Raw genomic sequence first — 16,179 nt, forward strand, 5'->3', positions numbered from 1 at the left:
TGTTTTATGCGGATCGAGACTGGGATTTGTCACTCCGTGTAAACGGAGAGGTATCTCTGGGCCCACTCGGTAGGACATCATCATATGCGCAATGTGACCAAGGAGTTGATCACGGGATGATGTGTTACGGAACGAGTAAAGTGACTTGCCGGTAACGAGATTGAACAAGGTATTGGATACCGACGATCGAATCTCGGGCAAGTAAAATACCGATAGACAAAGGGAATTGAATACGGGATTGATTAAGTCCTTGACATCGTGGTTCATCCGATGAGATCATCGTGGAACATGTGGGAGCCATCATGGGTATCCAGATCCCGCTGTTGGTTATTGACCGGAGAACGTCTCGGTCATGTCTACATGTCTCCCGAACCCGTAGGGTCTACACACTTAAGGTTCGATGACGCTAGGGTTATAAAGGAAGTTTGTATGTGGTTACCGAATGTTGTTCGGAGTCCCGGATGAGATCCCGGATGTCACGAGGAGTTCCGGAATGGTCCGGAGGTAAAGATTTATATATGGGAAGTCCTATTTTGGCCACCGGAAAATGTTCGGGATTTTTCGGTATTGTACCGGGAAGGTTCTAGAAGGTTCCGGAGTGGGGCCCACCTGCATGGGGGGACCCACATGAACGTGAGTAGTGGGGGAAAGGCCCCACACCCCTGGTCAAGGCGCACCAAGATCCCCCCTTAGAAGGAATAAGATCATATCCCGAAGGGATAAGATCAAGATCCCTAAAAAGGGGGGATAACAATCGGTGGGGAAGGAAATGATGGGATTTCTTTCCTCCCACCTTGGCCAACGCCCCAATGGACTTGGAGGGCATGAAACCAGCCCCTCCACCCCTATATATAGTGGGGAGGCGCATGGGAGCTTAACACAAGCCAAGGCGCAGCCCCTCCCCTCCCCAACACCTCTCCTCCTCCGTATATGCTTGGCGAAGCCCTGTCGGAGTACTGCTGCACCAACTACACCACGCCGTCGTGCTGCCGTTGGAGCAATCTTCCTCAACCTCTCCTTCCCCCTTGCTGGATCAAGAAGGAGGAGACGTCTCCCGTCCCGTACGTGTGTTGAACGCGGAGGTGCTGTCCGTTCAGCACTTGGACATCGGTGATCCGAATCACGTTCGAGTACGACTCCATCATCACCATCCCCTTGGCTAGCTTCCGCTCGTGATCTACAAGTGGTATGTAGATGCAAACTCTCTCCCTTGACTCGTTGCTTAGATGAACTCATAGATGGATCTTGGTGAAACCGTAGGAAAATTTTTAATTTTCTGCAACATTCCCCAACAGTGGTATCAGAGCTAGGTCTATGCGTAGTTCTCTTTGCACGAGTAGAACACAATTTTGTTGTGGGCGTGGATTTTGTCATCTTACTTGCCTCTACTAGTCTTTTCTTGCTTCGGCGGTATTGTGGGATGAAGCGGCCCGGACCAACCTTACACGTACGCTTACGTGAGACCGGTTCCACCGACTGACATGCACTAGTTGCATAAGGTGGCTGGCGGGTGTCTGTCTCTCCCACTTTAGTTGGAGCGGATTCGATGAAAAGGGCCCTTATGAAGGGTAAATAGAAGTTGACAAAATCACGTTGTGGTTATTCGTAGGTAAGAAAACGTTCTTGCTAGAACCCAATTGCAGCCACGTAAAAGATGCAACAACAATTAGAGGACGTCTAACTTGTTTTTGCAGCGATTGATCATGTGATGTGATATGGCCAGAAGTTGTGATGAATGATGAATTGTGACGTATGAGATCATGTTCTTTGTAATAGGATTCACGACTTGCATGTCGATGAGTATGACAACCGGCAGGAGCCATAGGAGTTGTCTTTATTTTTTGTATGACCTGCGTGTCATTGAAGAACGCCATGTAACTCACTTTACTTTATTGCTAAACGCGTTAGCCATAGAAGTAGAAGTAGTCGTTGGCGTGACAACTTCATGAAGACACGATGATGGAGATCATGATGATGGAGATCATGGTGTCAAGCCGGTGACAAGATGATCATGGAGCCCCGAAGATGAAGATCAATGGAGCTATATGATATTGGCCATATCATGTCACAACTATATAATTGCATGTGATGTTTATTATGTTTATGCATCTTGTTTACTTAGGACGACGGTAGTAAATAAGATGATCCCTTACAAAAATTTCAAGAAGTGTTCTCCCCTAACTGTGCACCGTTGCTACAGTTCGTCGCTTCTAAGCACCACGTGATGATCGGGTGTGATGGATTCTTACGTTCACATACAATGGGTGTAAGACAGTTTTACACAGCGAAAACACTTAGGGTTAACTTGACGAGCCTAGCATGTGCAGACATGGCCTCGGAACACGGAGACCGAAAGGTCGAACACGAGTCGTATGGAAGATACGATCAACATGAGAATGTTCACCGACGATGACTAGTCCGTCTCACGTGATGATCGGACATGGCCTAGTCGACTCGGATCGTGTAACACTTAGATGACTAATCTGAGTGGGAGTTCATAATTTGATTAGAACTTAATTATCATGAACTTAGTCTAAAACCTTTGCAAATATGTCTTGTAGATCAAATGGCCAACGCTCATGTCAACATGAACTTCAACGCGTTCCTAGAGAAAACCAAGCTGAAAGATGATGGCAGCAACTATACGGACTGGGTCCGGAACCTGAGGATCATCCTCATAGCTGCCAGGAAACAATATGTCCTAGAAGGACCGCTAGGTGACGGTCCCGTCCCAGAGAACCAAGACATTATGAATGCTTGGCAAACTCGCGCTGATGATTACTCCCTCGTTCAGTGCGGCATGCTTTACAGCTTAGAACCGGGGCTCCAAAAGCGTTTTGAGCATCACGGAGCATATGAGATGTTCGAAGAGCTGAAACTAGTTTTCCAAGCTCATGCCCGGGTCGAGAGATATGATGTCTCCGACAAGTTCTACAGTTGTAAGATGGAGGAAAACAGTTCTGTCAGTGAGCACATTCTGAAGATGTCTGGGTTGCACAACCGTATGACCCAGCTGAACATTAACCTCCCAGATGAGGCGGTCATTGACAGAATCCTCCAGTCGCTCCCACCAAGCTACAAGAGCTTTGTGATGAACTACAACATGCAGGGGATGGAAAAGACCATTCCTGAAGTGTTCTCGATGCTGAAGTCAGCAGAGGCTGAAATCAAGAAAGAACATCAAGTGTTGATGGTCAATAAGACCACTAAGTTCAAGAAGGGCAAGGGTAAGAAGAACTTCAAGAAGGACGGCAAGGAGGTTGCCGCGCTTGGTAAGCCAGTTACCGGGAAGAAGTCAAAGAATGGACCTAAGCCTGAAACTGAGTGCTTTTATTGCAAGGGGAAGGGTCACTGGAAGCGGAACTGCCCCAAATACTTAGCAGATAAGAAGGCCGGCAAAACCAAAGGTATATTTGATATACATGTAATTGATGTGTACCTTACCAGTACTCGTAGTAACTCCTGGGTATTTGATACCGGTGCCGTTGCTCATATTTGTAACTCACAGCAGGAGCTGCGGAATAAACGGAGACTGGCGAAGGACGAGGTGACGATGCGCGTCGGGAATGGTTCCAGAGTCGATGTGATCGCCGTCGGCACGCTGCCTCTACATTTACCTACGGGATTAGTTTTGAACCTTAATAATTGTTATTTAGTGCCAAGTTTGAGCATGAACATTGTATCTGGATCTCGTTTAATACGAGATGGCTACTCATTTAAGTCTGAGAATAATGGTTGTTCGATTTATATGAGAGATATGTTTTATGGTCATGCTCCGATGGTCAATGGTTTATTCTTAATGAATCTCGAGCGTAATATTACACATGTTTATAGTGTAGATGCCAAAAGATGTAAAGTTGATAACGATAGTCCCACATACTTGTGGCACTGCCGCCTTGGTCACATTGGTGTCAAGCGCATGAAGAAGCTCCATGCCGATGGACTTTTAGAGTCTCTTGATTATGAATCATTTGACACGTGCGAACCATGCCTCATGGGCAAGATGACCAAGACTCCGTTCTCCGGAACAATGGAGCGAGCAACCAACTTATTGGAAATCATACATACCGATGTGTGCGGTCCAATGAGCGTTGAGGCTCGCGGAGGATATCGTTATGTTCTCACTCTCACTGATGACTTAAGTAGATATGGGTATGTCTACTTAATGAAACACAAGTCTGAGACCTTTGAAAAGTTCAAGGAATTTCAGAATGAGGTGGAGAATCAACGTGACCGAAAGATAAAGTGTCTACGATCAGATCGTGGAGGAGAATATTTAAGTCACGAATTTGGCACACACTTAAGGAAATGTGGAATCGTTTCACAACTCACGCCGCCTGGAACACCTCAGCGAAACGGTGTGTCCGAACGTCGTAATCGCACTCTATTGGATATGGTGCGGTCTATGATGTCTCTTACTGATTTACCGCTATCATTTTGGGGATACGCTCTAGAGACAGCTACATTCACTTTAAATAGGGCACCGTCTAAATCCGTTGAGACGACACCGTATGAATTATGGTTTGGGAAGAAACCTAAGCTGTCGTTTCTAAAAGTTTGGGGATGCGATGCTTATGTCAAGAAACTTCAACCTGAAAAGCTCGAACCCAAGTCGGAAAAATGCGTCTTCATAGGATACCCTAAGGAAACTGTCGGGTATACCTTCTACTTAAGATCCGAGGGCAAAAATCTTTGTTGCCAAGAACGGATGCTTTCTGGAAAAAGAGTTTCTCTTGAAAGAAGTAAGTGGGAGGAAAGTAGAACTCGATGAAGTACTACCTCTCGAACGGGAAAGTGGTGCAGCTCAGGAAAATGTTCCTGTGATGCCCACACCAACTGAAGAGGAAACCAATGATGATGATCAAGGTACTTCGGATCAAGTTGCTACTGAACTTCGTAGGTCCACAAGGACACGTTCCGCACCAGAGTGGTACGGCAACCCCGTCCTGGAAATCATGTTGTTAGACAACGGTGAACCTTCGAACTATGAAGAAGCGATGGCGGGCCCAGATTCCAACAAATGGCTTGAAGCCATGAAATCCGAGATAGAATCCATGTATGAAAACAAAGTATGGACTTTGACAGACTTGCCCGATGATCGGCGAGCGATAGAAAACAAATGGATCTTTAAGAAGAAGACAGACGTGGATGGTAATGTCACCATCTATAAAGCTTGACTTGTCGCTAAGGGTTATCGACAGGTTCAAGGGATTGACTACGACGAGACATTCTCTCCCGTAGCGAAGCTAAAGTCCGTCCGAATCATGTTAGCAATTGCCGCATACTATGATTATGAGATATGGCAGATGGACGTCAAAGCAGCATTCCTTAACGGGCATCTTAAGGAAGAACTGTATATGATGCAGCCGGAAGGTTTTGTCGATCCTAAGAACGCTAACAAAGTATGCAAGCTCCAGCGATCCATTTATGGGCTGGTGCAAGCATCTCGGAGTTGGAATATTCGCTTTGATGAGATGATCAAAGCATTTGGGTTTATGCAGACTTATGGAGAAGCCTGCATTTACAAGAAAGTGAGTGGGAGCTCTGTAGCATTTCTCATATTATATGTAGATGACATACTCTTGATGGGAAATAATATAGAATTTCTGGACAGCATTAAGGCCTACTTGAATAAGTGTTTTCAATGAAGGACCTTGGAGAAGCTACTTACATATTAGGCATCAAGATCTATAGAGATAGATCGAGATGCCTCATAGGTCTTTCACAAAGCACATACCTTGATAAGATTTTGAAGAGGTTCAAAATGGATCAGTCCAAGAAGGGGTTCTTGCCTATGTTACAAGGTGTGAGATTGAGCTCGGCTCAGTCACCGACCACGACAAAAGATAAAGAAGAGATGAGTGTCATCCCCTATGCTTCAGCCATAGGATCTATTATGTATGCCATGCTGTGTACCAGACCTGATGTAAACCTTGCCGTGAGTTTGGTAGCTAGATACCAAAGTAATCCCGGCAAGGAACACTGGACAGCAGTCAAGAATATCCTGAAGTACCTGAAAAGGACAAAGGACATGTTTCTCGTTAATGGAGGAGACGAAGAGCTTGTCGTAAAGGGTTACGTCGACGCTAGCTTCGACTCAGATCCGGATGACTCTAAGTCACAAACCGGATACGTGTATATGTTAAATGGTGAAGCAGTAAGCTGGTGCAGGTGCAAGCAGAGCGTCGTGGCAGGATCTACGTGTGAAGCGGAGTACATGGCAGCCTCGGAGGCAGCGCATGAAGCGATTTGGGTGAAGGAGTTCATCACCGACCTAGGAGTCATACCCAATGCGTCGGGGCCAATCAAACTCTTCTGTGACAACACTGGAGCTATTGCCCTTGCCAAGGAGCCTAGGTTTCACAAGAAGACCAGGCACATCAAGCGTCGTTTCAACTCCATCCGTGAAAATGTTCAAGATGGAGACATAGAAATTTGCAAAGTACATACGGATCTGAATGTCGCAGATCCGTTGACTAAACCTCTCTCGCGAGCTAAACATGATCAACACCAGAACTCTATGGGTGTTCGATTCATCACAATGTAACTAGATTGGTGACTCTAGTGCAAGTGGGAGACTGTTGGAAATATGCCCTAGAGGCAATAATAAAAGTATTATTATTTTTCATTGTTCATGATAATTGTCTTTTATTCATGCTATAACTGTATTATCCGGAAATTGTCATACACGTGTGAATACATAGACCTCAATATGTCCCTAGTGAGCCTCTAGTTGACTAGCTCGTTGTGATCAACAGATAGTCATGATTTCCTTGCTATGGACATTGGATGTCGTTGATAACGGGATCACATCATTAGGAGAATGATGTGATGGACAAGACCCAATCCTAAGCATAGCACAAAGGTCGTTTAGTTCGTTTGCTAGAGCTTTGCCAATGTCAAGTATCTCTTCCTTAGACCATGAGATCGTGTAACTCCCGGATACCGTAGGAGTGCCTTGGGTGTATCAAACATCACAACGTAACTGGGTGACTATAAAGGTGCATTACAGGTATCTCCGAAAGTAGCTGTTGGGTTGACACGGATCGAGACTGGGATTTGTCACTCCGTATGACGGAGAGGTATCTCTGGGCCCACTCGGTAATGCATCAACATAATGAGCTCAAGGTGACCAAAGTGTTGGCGACGAGATCATGCATTACGGTACGAGTAAAGTGACTTGCCGGTAACGAGACTGAACAAGGTATTGGGATACCGACGATCGAGTCTCGGGCAAGTAACGTACCGATTGACAAAGGGAATTGTATACAGGGTTTGATCGAATCCTCGACATTGTGGTTCATCCGATGACAACATCGAGAAGCATGTGGGAGCCAACATGGGTATCCAGATCCCGCTGTTGGTTATTGACCGGAGAACGTCTCGGTCATGTCTACATGTCTCCCGAACCTGTAGGGTCTACACACTTAAGGTTCGATGACGCTAGGGTTATAAAGGAAGTTTGTATGTGGTTACCGAATGTTGTTCGGAGTCCCGGATGAGATCCCGGACGTCACGAGGAGTTCCGGAATGGTCCGGAGGTAAAGATTTATATATCGGAAGTCCTATTTTGGCCACCGGAAAATGTTCGGGATTTTTCGGTATTGTACCGGGAAGGTTCTAGAAGGTTCCGGAGTGGGGCCCACCTGCATGGGGGGACCCACATGAACGTGAGTAGTGGGGGAAAGGTCCCACACCCCTGGTCAAGGCGCACCAAGATCCCCCCTTAGAAGGAATAAGATCATATCCCGAAGGGATAAGATCAAGATCCCTAAAAAGGGGGGATAACAATCAGTGGGGAAGGAAATGATGGGATTTCTTTCCTCCCACCTTGGCCAACGCCCCAATGGACTTGGAGGGCAAGAAACCAGACCCTCCACCCCTATATATAGTGGGGAGGCGCATGGGAGCTAAAGACAAGCCAAGGCGCAGCCCCTCCCCTCCCCAACACCTCTCCTCCTCCGTATATGCTTGGCGAAGCCCTGTCGGAGTACTGCTGCACCAACTACACCACGCCGTCGTGCTGCCGTTGGAGCAATCTTCCTCAACCTCTCCTTCCCCCTTGCTGGATCAAGAAGGAGGAGACGTCTCCCGTCCCGTACGTGTGTTGAACGCGGAGGTGTTGTCCGTTCAGCACTTGGACATCGGTGATCCGAATCACGTTCGAGTACGACTCCATCATCACCATCCCCTTGGCTAGCTTCCGCTCGTGATCTACAAGTGGTATGTAGATGCAAACTCTCTCCCTTGACTCGTTGCTTAGATGAACTCATAGATGGATCTTGGTGAAACCGTAGGAAAAATTTTAATTTTCTGCAACGTTCCCCAACATCTATCATCTCCGCTAGGCCGGTTCATCATCTTATGATTGCGGATGCCCCCGCCTGGGTGTTTGAGGAGATCAACAAGTGGATGAGGTCGTTCTTTTGGGCTGGCAAGGACAAGGTGAATGGTGGGCAATGCCTCGTCGCGTGGGATAAAATCTGTCGACCCAAGTGTTATGGTGGGCTCGGTGTGAAGAACTTACAGTACCAATCCCTGGCGCTTAGGGTCAGATGGGAATGGTTAAAGCGCACGGAACCAGCAAGGCCTTGGCAGGGACTACCGATGATCGAAGACATGCTAGCAAGAGAGGTGTTTGACAGTCTGGTTCACATTACAGTCGGCGTGGGTGACAAGGTGTTGTTCTGGCGGGATCGGTGGATGCACGGATATGCAGTGGCTGACATAGCCCCACTCCTGCTTGCGACGGTCCACACGAGGGTGATCAACACTAGAACGGTGCAGCAGGCACTCGTCAACGACAGATGGATGGAGGACTGCCAAATGGAGATATCTTTCATGGCACAAATGCAATGCGTGCATCCTTGCCATGCGATGGCGATTGTGCACATAATAGAATCTGAGCAGGATGTTTTCACGTGGACGTGCTCGGCCTCGGGACGATACTCTGCTAAATCTGTCTATAGCAGTCTATGCAGCGTGTGGCCCAAGTCGCCCTTGGCTAAGTGTGTTTGGCGAAGCTGGGCTCCTCTAAGGTGTAAGCTCTTTGTCTGGCTGGCGATGTAGTACAGGATATGGACGTCAGATAGAAGGCGAGGCACGGTCTTCAGGATGGAAGTTCAGCATGCTACACTTGCCTGCAGGATGAGGATAATGCTGATCACATCCTCCTGCAGTGTCCGTACGCTTGGGAGGTTTGGCACATCACATGGGACACCCTGCAGATCAATACCCCTCTCTCTTTATCCATTGAGAACACCCTGGAGTGGTGACTACGAGCGAGGATAAGTTTTCAAGGGGTGGACAGCAGAGGCTTTGACACCACGGTCACTGCGGGCCTCTGGGCTTTATGAAAGCAAAGAAATGCACGAGTGTTCAATAGGGTGGAACAGCAAATGAATCCTTCGAAGATAGTCACTTGTACGCTAATAGAGGTAGAAGAATGGTGGCACGCGGCAGGCGGTGTTGGTGGGTTACAACGATTTATGAGGAGTTAGCCTAGGTGTAGTTTCGTTGGTGTGGGTGTTGAGGAAAAACGTGGGTGTCGAATGTTTGCGTTCGTGCCACACTTCTTGTACCTATGCTTTCTTTTCCTTCTATAAAAATATGGTACGTCGTTGGCGTACTCTCGAAAAAAATGGACAGTCATAGATAGAAAGTCCATATTCTTTGGTCATTGACAAACAACTTGTTCGATGGTGCTCAACACAATTGGCACAAAATAAGTAAACTGAAATCATTTATTCACTTACATAAATTTGGAACCACGATTTCACAAAACATGAAATAATTATTGACGAACTGATATCAATTTCTTTCCACCCAAACAGGAATAATTTGATCATTTCTCGCACTTCACTCCACACTTCACTCATTTACTCCCCAGTGAAACTTTCATGTGGGGTCCGGGTCCACATTGCAGCCACACAAGATAAGACAAATCATCGAAGTACAACGTCAAACTTGGCAAATTATCAAGCCGCGCGGCAGGAACATGATTCACCCGTCCAGTGGATTCACCACGTGCCCAAGAAAGAGAGCCACGCCGGTCCTCTCCTCGACGATGGCGAACAGGAACGGCCGGTCCGCCACGAAATCCACGGGAGGCCGTGCGCTTCCGCACTGCTGCATGCACACAGCGGTGGCGGCCGCGGCCACGGTGCCCAGCTCGTCCACCTCGACGGTGGCGCTGTGGTACACCCCGGAGATGCGCAGCCCATTTCCACCGGTCACCATGCCGGAGAAGTCGCCGCCTCCGAAAGCCCTGGTCACCCCGAGCTCTTGCATCTCCCGCGACGCCTCGAACTTGAACTCGAACTTGAACTTCGGGACCATGAACCGCCCGACCGGAGCCTGGTCCGCCGGCGTGTGCCTCCTGATAAAGTCCGGCGTCGAGACGGCCTTGTCGTAGAGTCCGGCGAGCCCGAGGTCGGCGCTATGATCTGGGACGAGGAGGAGCATGTAGAATAACGCGGCTTGGTGGACGTGGAAGCTGCCGCCGTTCTTGTAGGGAAGCTTGAGGGCCTTGAAGCCGGGGAAGGCGGCGACGTGCTGCTGAAACAGGCTCGTCGTCATGAACGGTGCAAGCACGGTCGTGCCGTCGGCGAGATGGAACGGCGCGCCGAAGGTCGCCGACGGGTCGAACGGCTGAGCCCACGTTCCTTTGAAGTAGAGCGCGTTGGCAAGAACGACCACCGTGGACGAGTCGACGGAGCCGACGGGGAGGACCTCGTCGATGAGCTCTTTGGTTTCGTGTTTCACGAAGGTGTTCACCTGCTGCCTCGCCTTTTCCGGCTGCAAGATAATTTTCAGAGACGTTAGTCAGCACGTGTTCTTGATTAATCGGCATGCGTTCCAAAAGTTTTAGCAGCGCACGTGCAAAGCACATCGGGTTAACATAATAACTGAGAAAAGGATATAGTTGAGGTACAAGGAAAATATAAAAATATGATTAATCAACACATCAATTGTTTGACACAATTCATATAACATGCAAAAAAAAACGAATTCCTTTATTACACAGTGCCATTCAAGTTCAAGTTTTGATGGTTTGTTAAATGAAAACTCACAATTTTTTTGGAAAACTCAGCAGGAAATTAGATAACTCAATCGAATGATATATAAGAAAACCCAAAGTCGGTGTCATGATAACATGATTTCCATTTGCACGTCTAGGGCCTCTTTGATTCATAGGGTTTCCAAAACACGGGAATAGAAAAACCGTAAATAATGGCATGTCATCTTGAATAATACAAGATTGTAAGGATGTTTGATTGTGCTCAGGAAAAACATAGAATCATATCAAAGAGATTGGAGTGGATGAAAAATTTCCTATGTAATGTAGTGCAAATGAATCCTAAGAAAAAAAATCATATGGTTTGCAATCCTACGAATCAAACAATCCAAGTAGGAAAAATTCCTAAGGATTGGAATACTCCAAAATTACTTTGAGAATCCTTTGAATCAAAGAAGCCCTACTGTGGGGGGGTGGTGTTCATACCCTTTAACCTTCACCTGCGACTGGTAGTGTGAATGTATTTGGAAAGTGGTTGGACATGGCTGGAGCGACAGGGCACTGGTTCTTAGGGCGTAGGGGCACATGCATGAAGACTTTCCGGTTGTTAATGATAAGGTCAAGCCGGCTCCAGTAAGGAAGCGGCAACAACGACGTGCTGGCGACTTGTTCTGATGACGATAGTGGTCGCTCAATTGTCTAGTGACCTCAATGTAATTTTTAGTATATTTGAGATGCTGAACTTTTTCACAAAAATTGCTCTCATTTAAATTCCCTCCAAACATCTTTTTTTTTGTGAGAGATCCAAACATCTTTGTTAAGTTCCCTTCAAAAACATCCTTTTTAAAAGTAAAAAGACTACTTTGCCCCTAGTTTTACTTGTATTGAAAATCCCCTGCGACTCGAGGAGTCCACATCGACATTGGCACCGACCCTGCATATAGGATGGTTGGGGGAACCATCACTGTCGCGTGGGTGATTACGAGGAAGCCGCCACAACATCTAGGACGGGGAGGTCGCCTCCTTCCCCGATGCTAATGTATTATGCTAGGATTCGCGCACCACTGTCACCTGGACAATAGAGAGACGTGGAAGAGGATGCGACGACTGGGTGGGAGAGAGGGAAGCGGGGATCAAAGAAAGATGAGGGGTGAGGGAGCTGGCGAGATGGGAAAGAGATGGAGAGGGAAGGGTTAGGGTGAAATTTTGTGAGATAGGGAGAGTGGATAGACATATGGATGAAACTGGAGAGGGTTTGGTCGGATAATGATCAAAAGCAATCCAATTTTCAAATATATTTTTATTTGAAAGCGAGACGGTTGCAGATTCAAATATCGGATTATGTGAATTCGGTCATGGTATGGTAATGGATTGGGTCCAGATCAAAAAGCAGACATACACCACCTTCATATATCAGGAATATAGACATGAAATGGACATACACCACATGCACAGATCAGAAATATACATGTTCCAAGCTAAAATTACACATAACAATGAGCAAGTATTAATACATATACACTTTAAGCACACATAAAACACTACAAGGTACTAGTAAAGTAATCAAAATAAACCAGTAAAATCATTATCTCATCTCATAGAAAAATATGGCATTACCATATTGCTAGTTAGAACATTTTTTACCAAGAAATTAGATACCCATATTTAAGACTTCAAATCCACGTATTATCATATACCATTATGTATTAGCAATGCTATATCATATATTGTATCATACCAACTAGACTCGTATTCTGATATGATTATAAACCGATGTCACAAAGATGTTTCCATATCCTATACCCCCCCCCCCCCTATTTGAAAATGAATTTTGTTGTAGTTTATCATAACCGCTTTCACCCTTAATAGAGGGTACATGATTGATTTGGTTTTTAATGGTCACAGGGGTTAAGAGAGGGTAGTGGGCATTAGGAGTTTTCAGCCTCATGAGCCATTGTTATCACAGGATGTTTGGTTTAAAATTGTCGCTTGTGATGTCATCTTATTTCCGACGGGTTATATTAAAGGCATGTCTGTGATGGTAGAATGTCAGTGATTTGTGCCCGTTAATTATGTAAATTTTGAAAATATCCATCAAGGATGGACTTTCGTGGCCGTTTTTGCTTGCCCTCACTGTTGTGGTAGTATGGATCTAATGTTGAAAGAGACAACTGTAGTTTCACTACTACTATTACTCTCTCACTCACTCACTTGCTCCTCCCCCACCCCACCCCCTACAAACCCGTTTTCTACTTCAATTTAAAAAAAATCAAACAATAGACGTGCTAATAATCATAAGAAGCTTAGCATTTCAAATTTACCTTTTGGCAAATTAATTTCCTTTAAGAAATACACTTGCATATTCTAAAATTTGAACAAAAGCTGTTTTGAAGGTATGTTGCAATCATACAATAGAAACTTGCTTTTCAACAAAAAAATTTATAACAAATGCTTAACTTATGGGATTGTGAGAGAAGTCATGCCACCACAATTAAGGCTCTAAAACCAACGACTACCTCGACCTCTATTGCGTCAACAACCACAAACTGTCATAGATGGACATACGCCAGGCGGAGACAACACTGACTAGGATGACGTCGAGGCACTGCCAGTTCATGGTGTGTGTACATTCCAACTCTCGATGGGAATGATCATATGGAGGACGAGTACATGCTCCTCGACTCCATCAACATCAACCAACGCTCCTCTCCGGGCCCCATGCGAGATCCCCGACGACATGCACCAGTCGGAACACACAATCGCGTCCGAGGGGGTTGAATCAGATCGCCATGTCGTGTGGGAATTGTGGTCGGTTGGGGCGGGTTAGCCTTTGGATATGGGCTGAACTGGTCAACTCATATTAGAGATGTTTTTTTTATGGGTAACTCATATTAGAGATGGTTGATTAGTCTGATTTGCCATTATGGTTGGGATTCGCGCAAAAAGACTTTTCGAAAAGCATAGATGCACATCGCTAGCTGTATATGTTTTACACAATGTAGTTCTTGCTTGGACTTGTTCTCAAGAGTAAAAACCTATGATCTAAACTTTGGTTGGACCTAACGGCATGACGCTACGAGTTACCAGTCAATTCCCTTCCTTGGGACATCATTGTAGGAGGGCTTTCCCCTGGTCAAAGAAAGGTGGTTAATGTTTTTTTTAAAATTAGAAAGGTGGTTAATGTTGATGTTTGTTATCTAAGAGCAAGTACAACAATGCCTAGTCAGCTGGCTATAACAGTTACCAAGGAATGAGAATCCTACATGGAAGAGAGAGTAAAGAAGAGAAAGAGAGTGGAGCCGGCGCTTGGGCTATCGCCCGGCTGTAGCAGAGCACACTAGAAAAAAAAGCTTTGCATGCAGCCTTAACCCAATAGCATGCATGCTTTAAATAAGTAAATACTAATTGAAGCCACTGGACAGCCGGTCTAATAGCCAGTCTATTGTACTAGTGGGCTTTTATGATGGTTTTAAGTGACATGGCACATGTATATAGCCAGCAGCAGGCTCTATTATTAACCATGCTCTAAGACATCCTTCGGTATGACATTTGGTGCAATGTCTTTCCTTTTTCTTTCTTTATACTCCTATATGTATAGTTTGGTTGTTGCTTTCTTAATATTTGGATTGGCTTTTAACTGATTCTTCTACACAGGCTTGGCGCAGTTGATATCCATTTAATATTATATTTTTATTAAAAATATTATACCCCTAGCTTTGAGCTGTTAGGTAGGCGTATGCAGCACGTTACCTCTGACCAGAAGTCAACTGATTCCGCGACGGCGGCGTAGACAGCGCCGGCGACCTCCACGAACTCCGGCCTGAGTGCCCGCCCACGGGCGACCCATACGCCGCACGCGAAGGACGTCTGCTCGAGACCACGGAGCATGCCCACCAGTCTGATCGCCGGGTCGCCGTGCAGCGCGGCGAGCGACGACCCAGCTGGCCCCATCAAGAAATCCAGCAGCTCCCGCTGCGTCTCGCCCTTCGCGCCAGCGGCTACCAGCGCGAGCGCCGCGTGGAGCGACAGCGGCGAGACGATGAAGTTGCGCCCCCCGCCGGCCGCCGTGCTCCCGACGCCCGTCGCCATGCGCAGGCAGCCTGCATTAGTTACCGTGTTCCCGACGCCCGCCCCTGCCGTGCAGCCAGAGTAGACGCCATGGGTTCCGGTATCACGTGGGACCATCGCGGGAACGGCCCAGGACGGGCTAGGACGCGGCGGAGCAAACGTGGGCGGCCACGGCGCGGTGAACCTGCTGGCCGCGTCGGCGGAGCGGTGATGGTGAGGGTGGCAGGCTTCGGTGTTCTCGGTTGGTAGGTGGCGCGTGTTGGATGGGGCAGTCTGGAACGAGGCGAGATGTCTCGCGATGGCGGCCGCAGGGAACATCTGGGGAGCCTGGCTACCGGGGAAGTGCGGCGGAGCGGGAAGGGTTCCGGGGTGGTCATCGTGGCGGCGACCCCGGCGAGGTGGGGAGCCGTGCGGGCCGGCCGGGCGCCAGGAGCTCATCGTCCGTGGCTACGCTAGGTAGGCAACGCAGGCAGCGTTGTGTGCGTGTCAACGAGTGTGCCATATGCGATGGTACCTTTATACTCCCTACGATTTTTAAATATAAGCCCTTTTAGATTTCAATGCAGACTATATATAAATGTATATATATTTATTTCAGAGCATAGATTAACTCATTTTGCTTTGATATGTGGTTCATATTAGAATCTTTAAAAGGTCTTATATTTAGAAATGAAGGAGTAGTTTTTCTTGACTATTGTACCTTTTTTCTTTTTGACACACTAAAGACGCAGACGCTGACGCTTATACATACACATATATACTCATCCCTATGAACGAACGCACGCACACCCTACCTCTACGAGTATTTCCGAGATAATGAGCTAGCACATTATTTTGAGATTGATGAAGTCACCATTGATGCATTCGTAGTCAATGGAAACGTATCCTCACACCGAACGCACATCGCCGGAATGCCTGAAATAAATTCAGGAAAATGCGATCACCAATGTCAAGTTTAGGACTTGAACTTTGGTGGATTGAGGATACCACTGTCCTCTTGGTTCGCAAAAACGATGGTACCTTGATAATTGATAGTATCATTGCCATAGTTCACATCATTAGAAAATAAATTCGGTTTTGCTAATCGGTAGGTG

At 46.7% G+C, this 16,179-nt stretch overlaps 1 protein-coding gene across 1 annotated transcript; it reads right to left on the reverse strand.

The window, feature by feature from the left end:
- Positions 1 to 9,673: 9,673 nt before the first annotated feature.
- On the reverse strand, positions 9,674 to 15,546 carry LOC119321126 (putative serpin-Z12). Its single transcript, XM_037594951.1, has 2 exons — positions 14,768 to 15,546; positions 9,674 to 10,797 (listed from the first exon to the last, which is right to left on the reverse strand). The coding sequence occupies exons 1-2, from the start codon at positions 15,521 to 15,523 to the stop codon at positions 10,003 to 10,005; spliced, it is 1,551 nt and encodes a 516-aa protein (XP_037450848.1). The 5' UTR covers positions 15,524 to 15,546; the 3' UTR covers positions 9,674 to 10,002.
- Positions 15,547 to 16,179: the final 633 nt, after the last annotated feature.

The sequence above is a fragment of the Triticum dicoccoides genome, chromosome 6B (assembly GCF_002162155.2).
Source record: "Triticum dicoccoides isolate Atlit2015 ecotype Zavitan chromosome 6B, WEW_v2.0, whole genome shotgun sequence".
In the NCBI taxonomy this organism is placed as follows: domain Eukaryota; kingdom Viridiplantae; phylum Streptophyta; class Magnoliopsida; order Poales; family Poaceae; genus Triticum; species Triticum dicoccoides.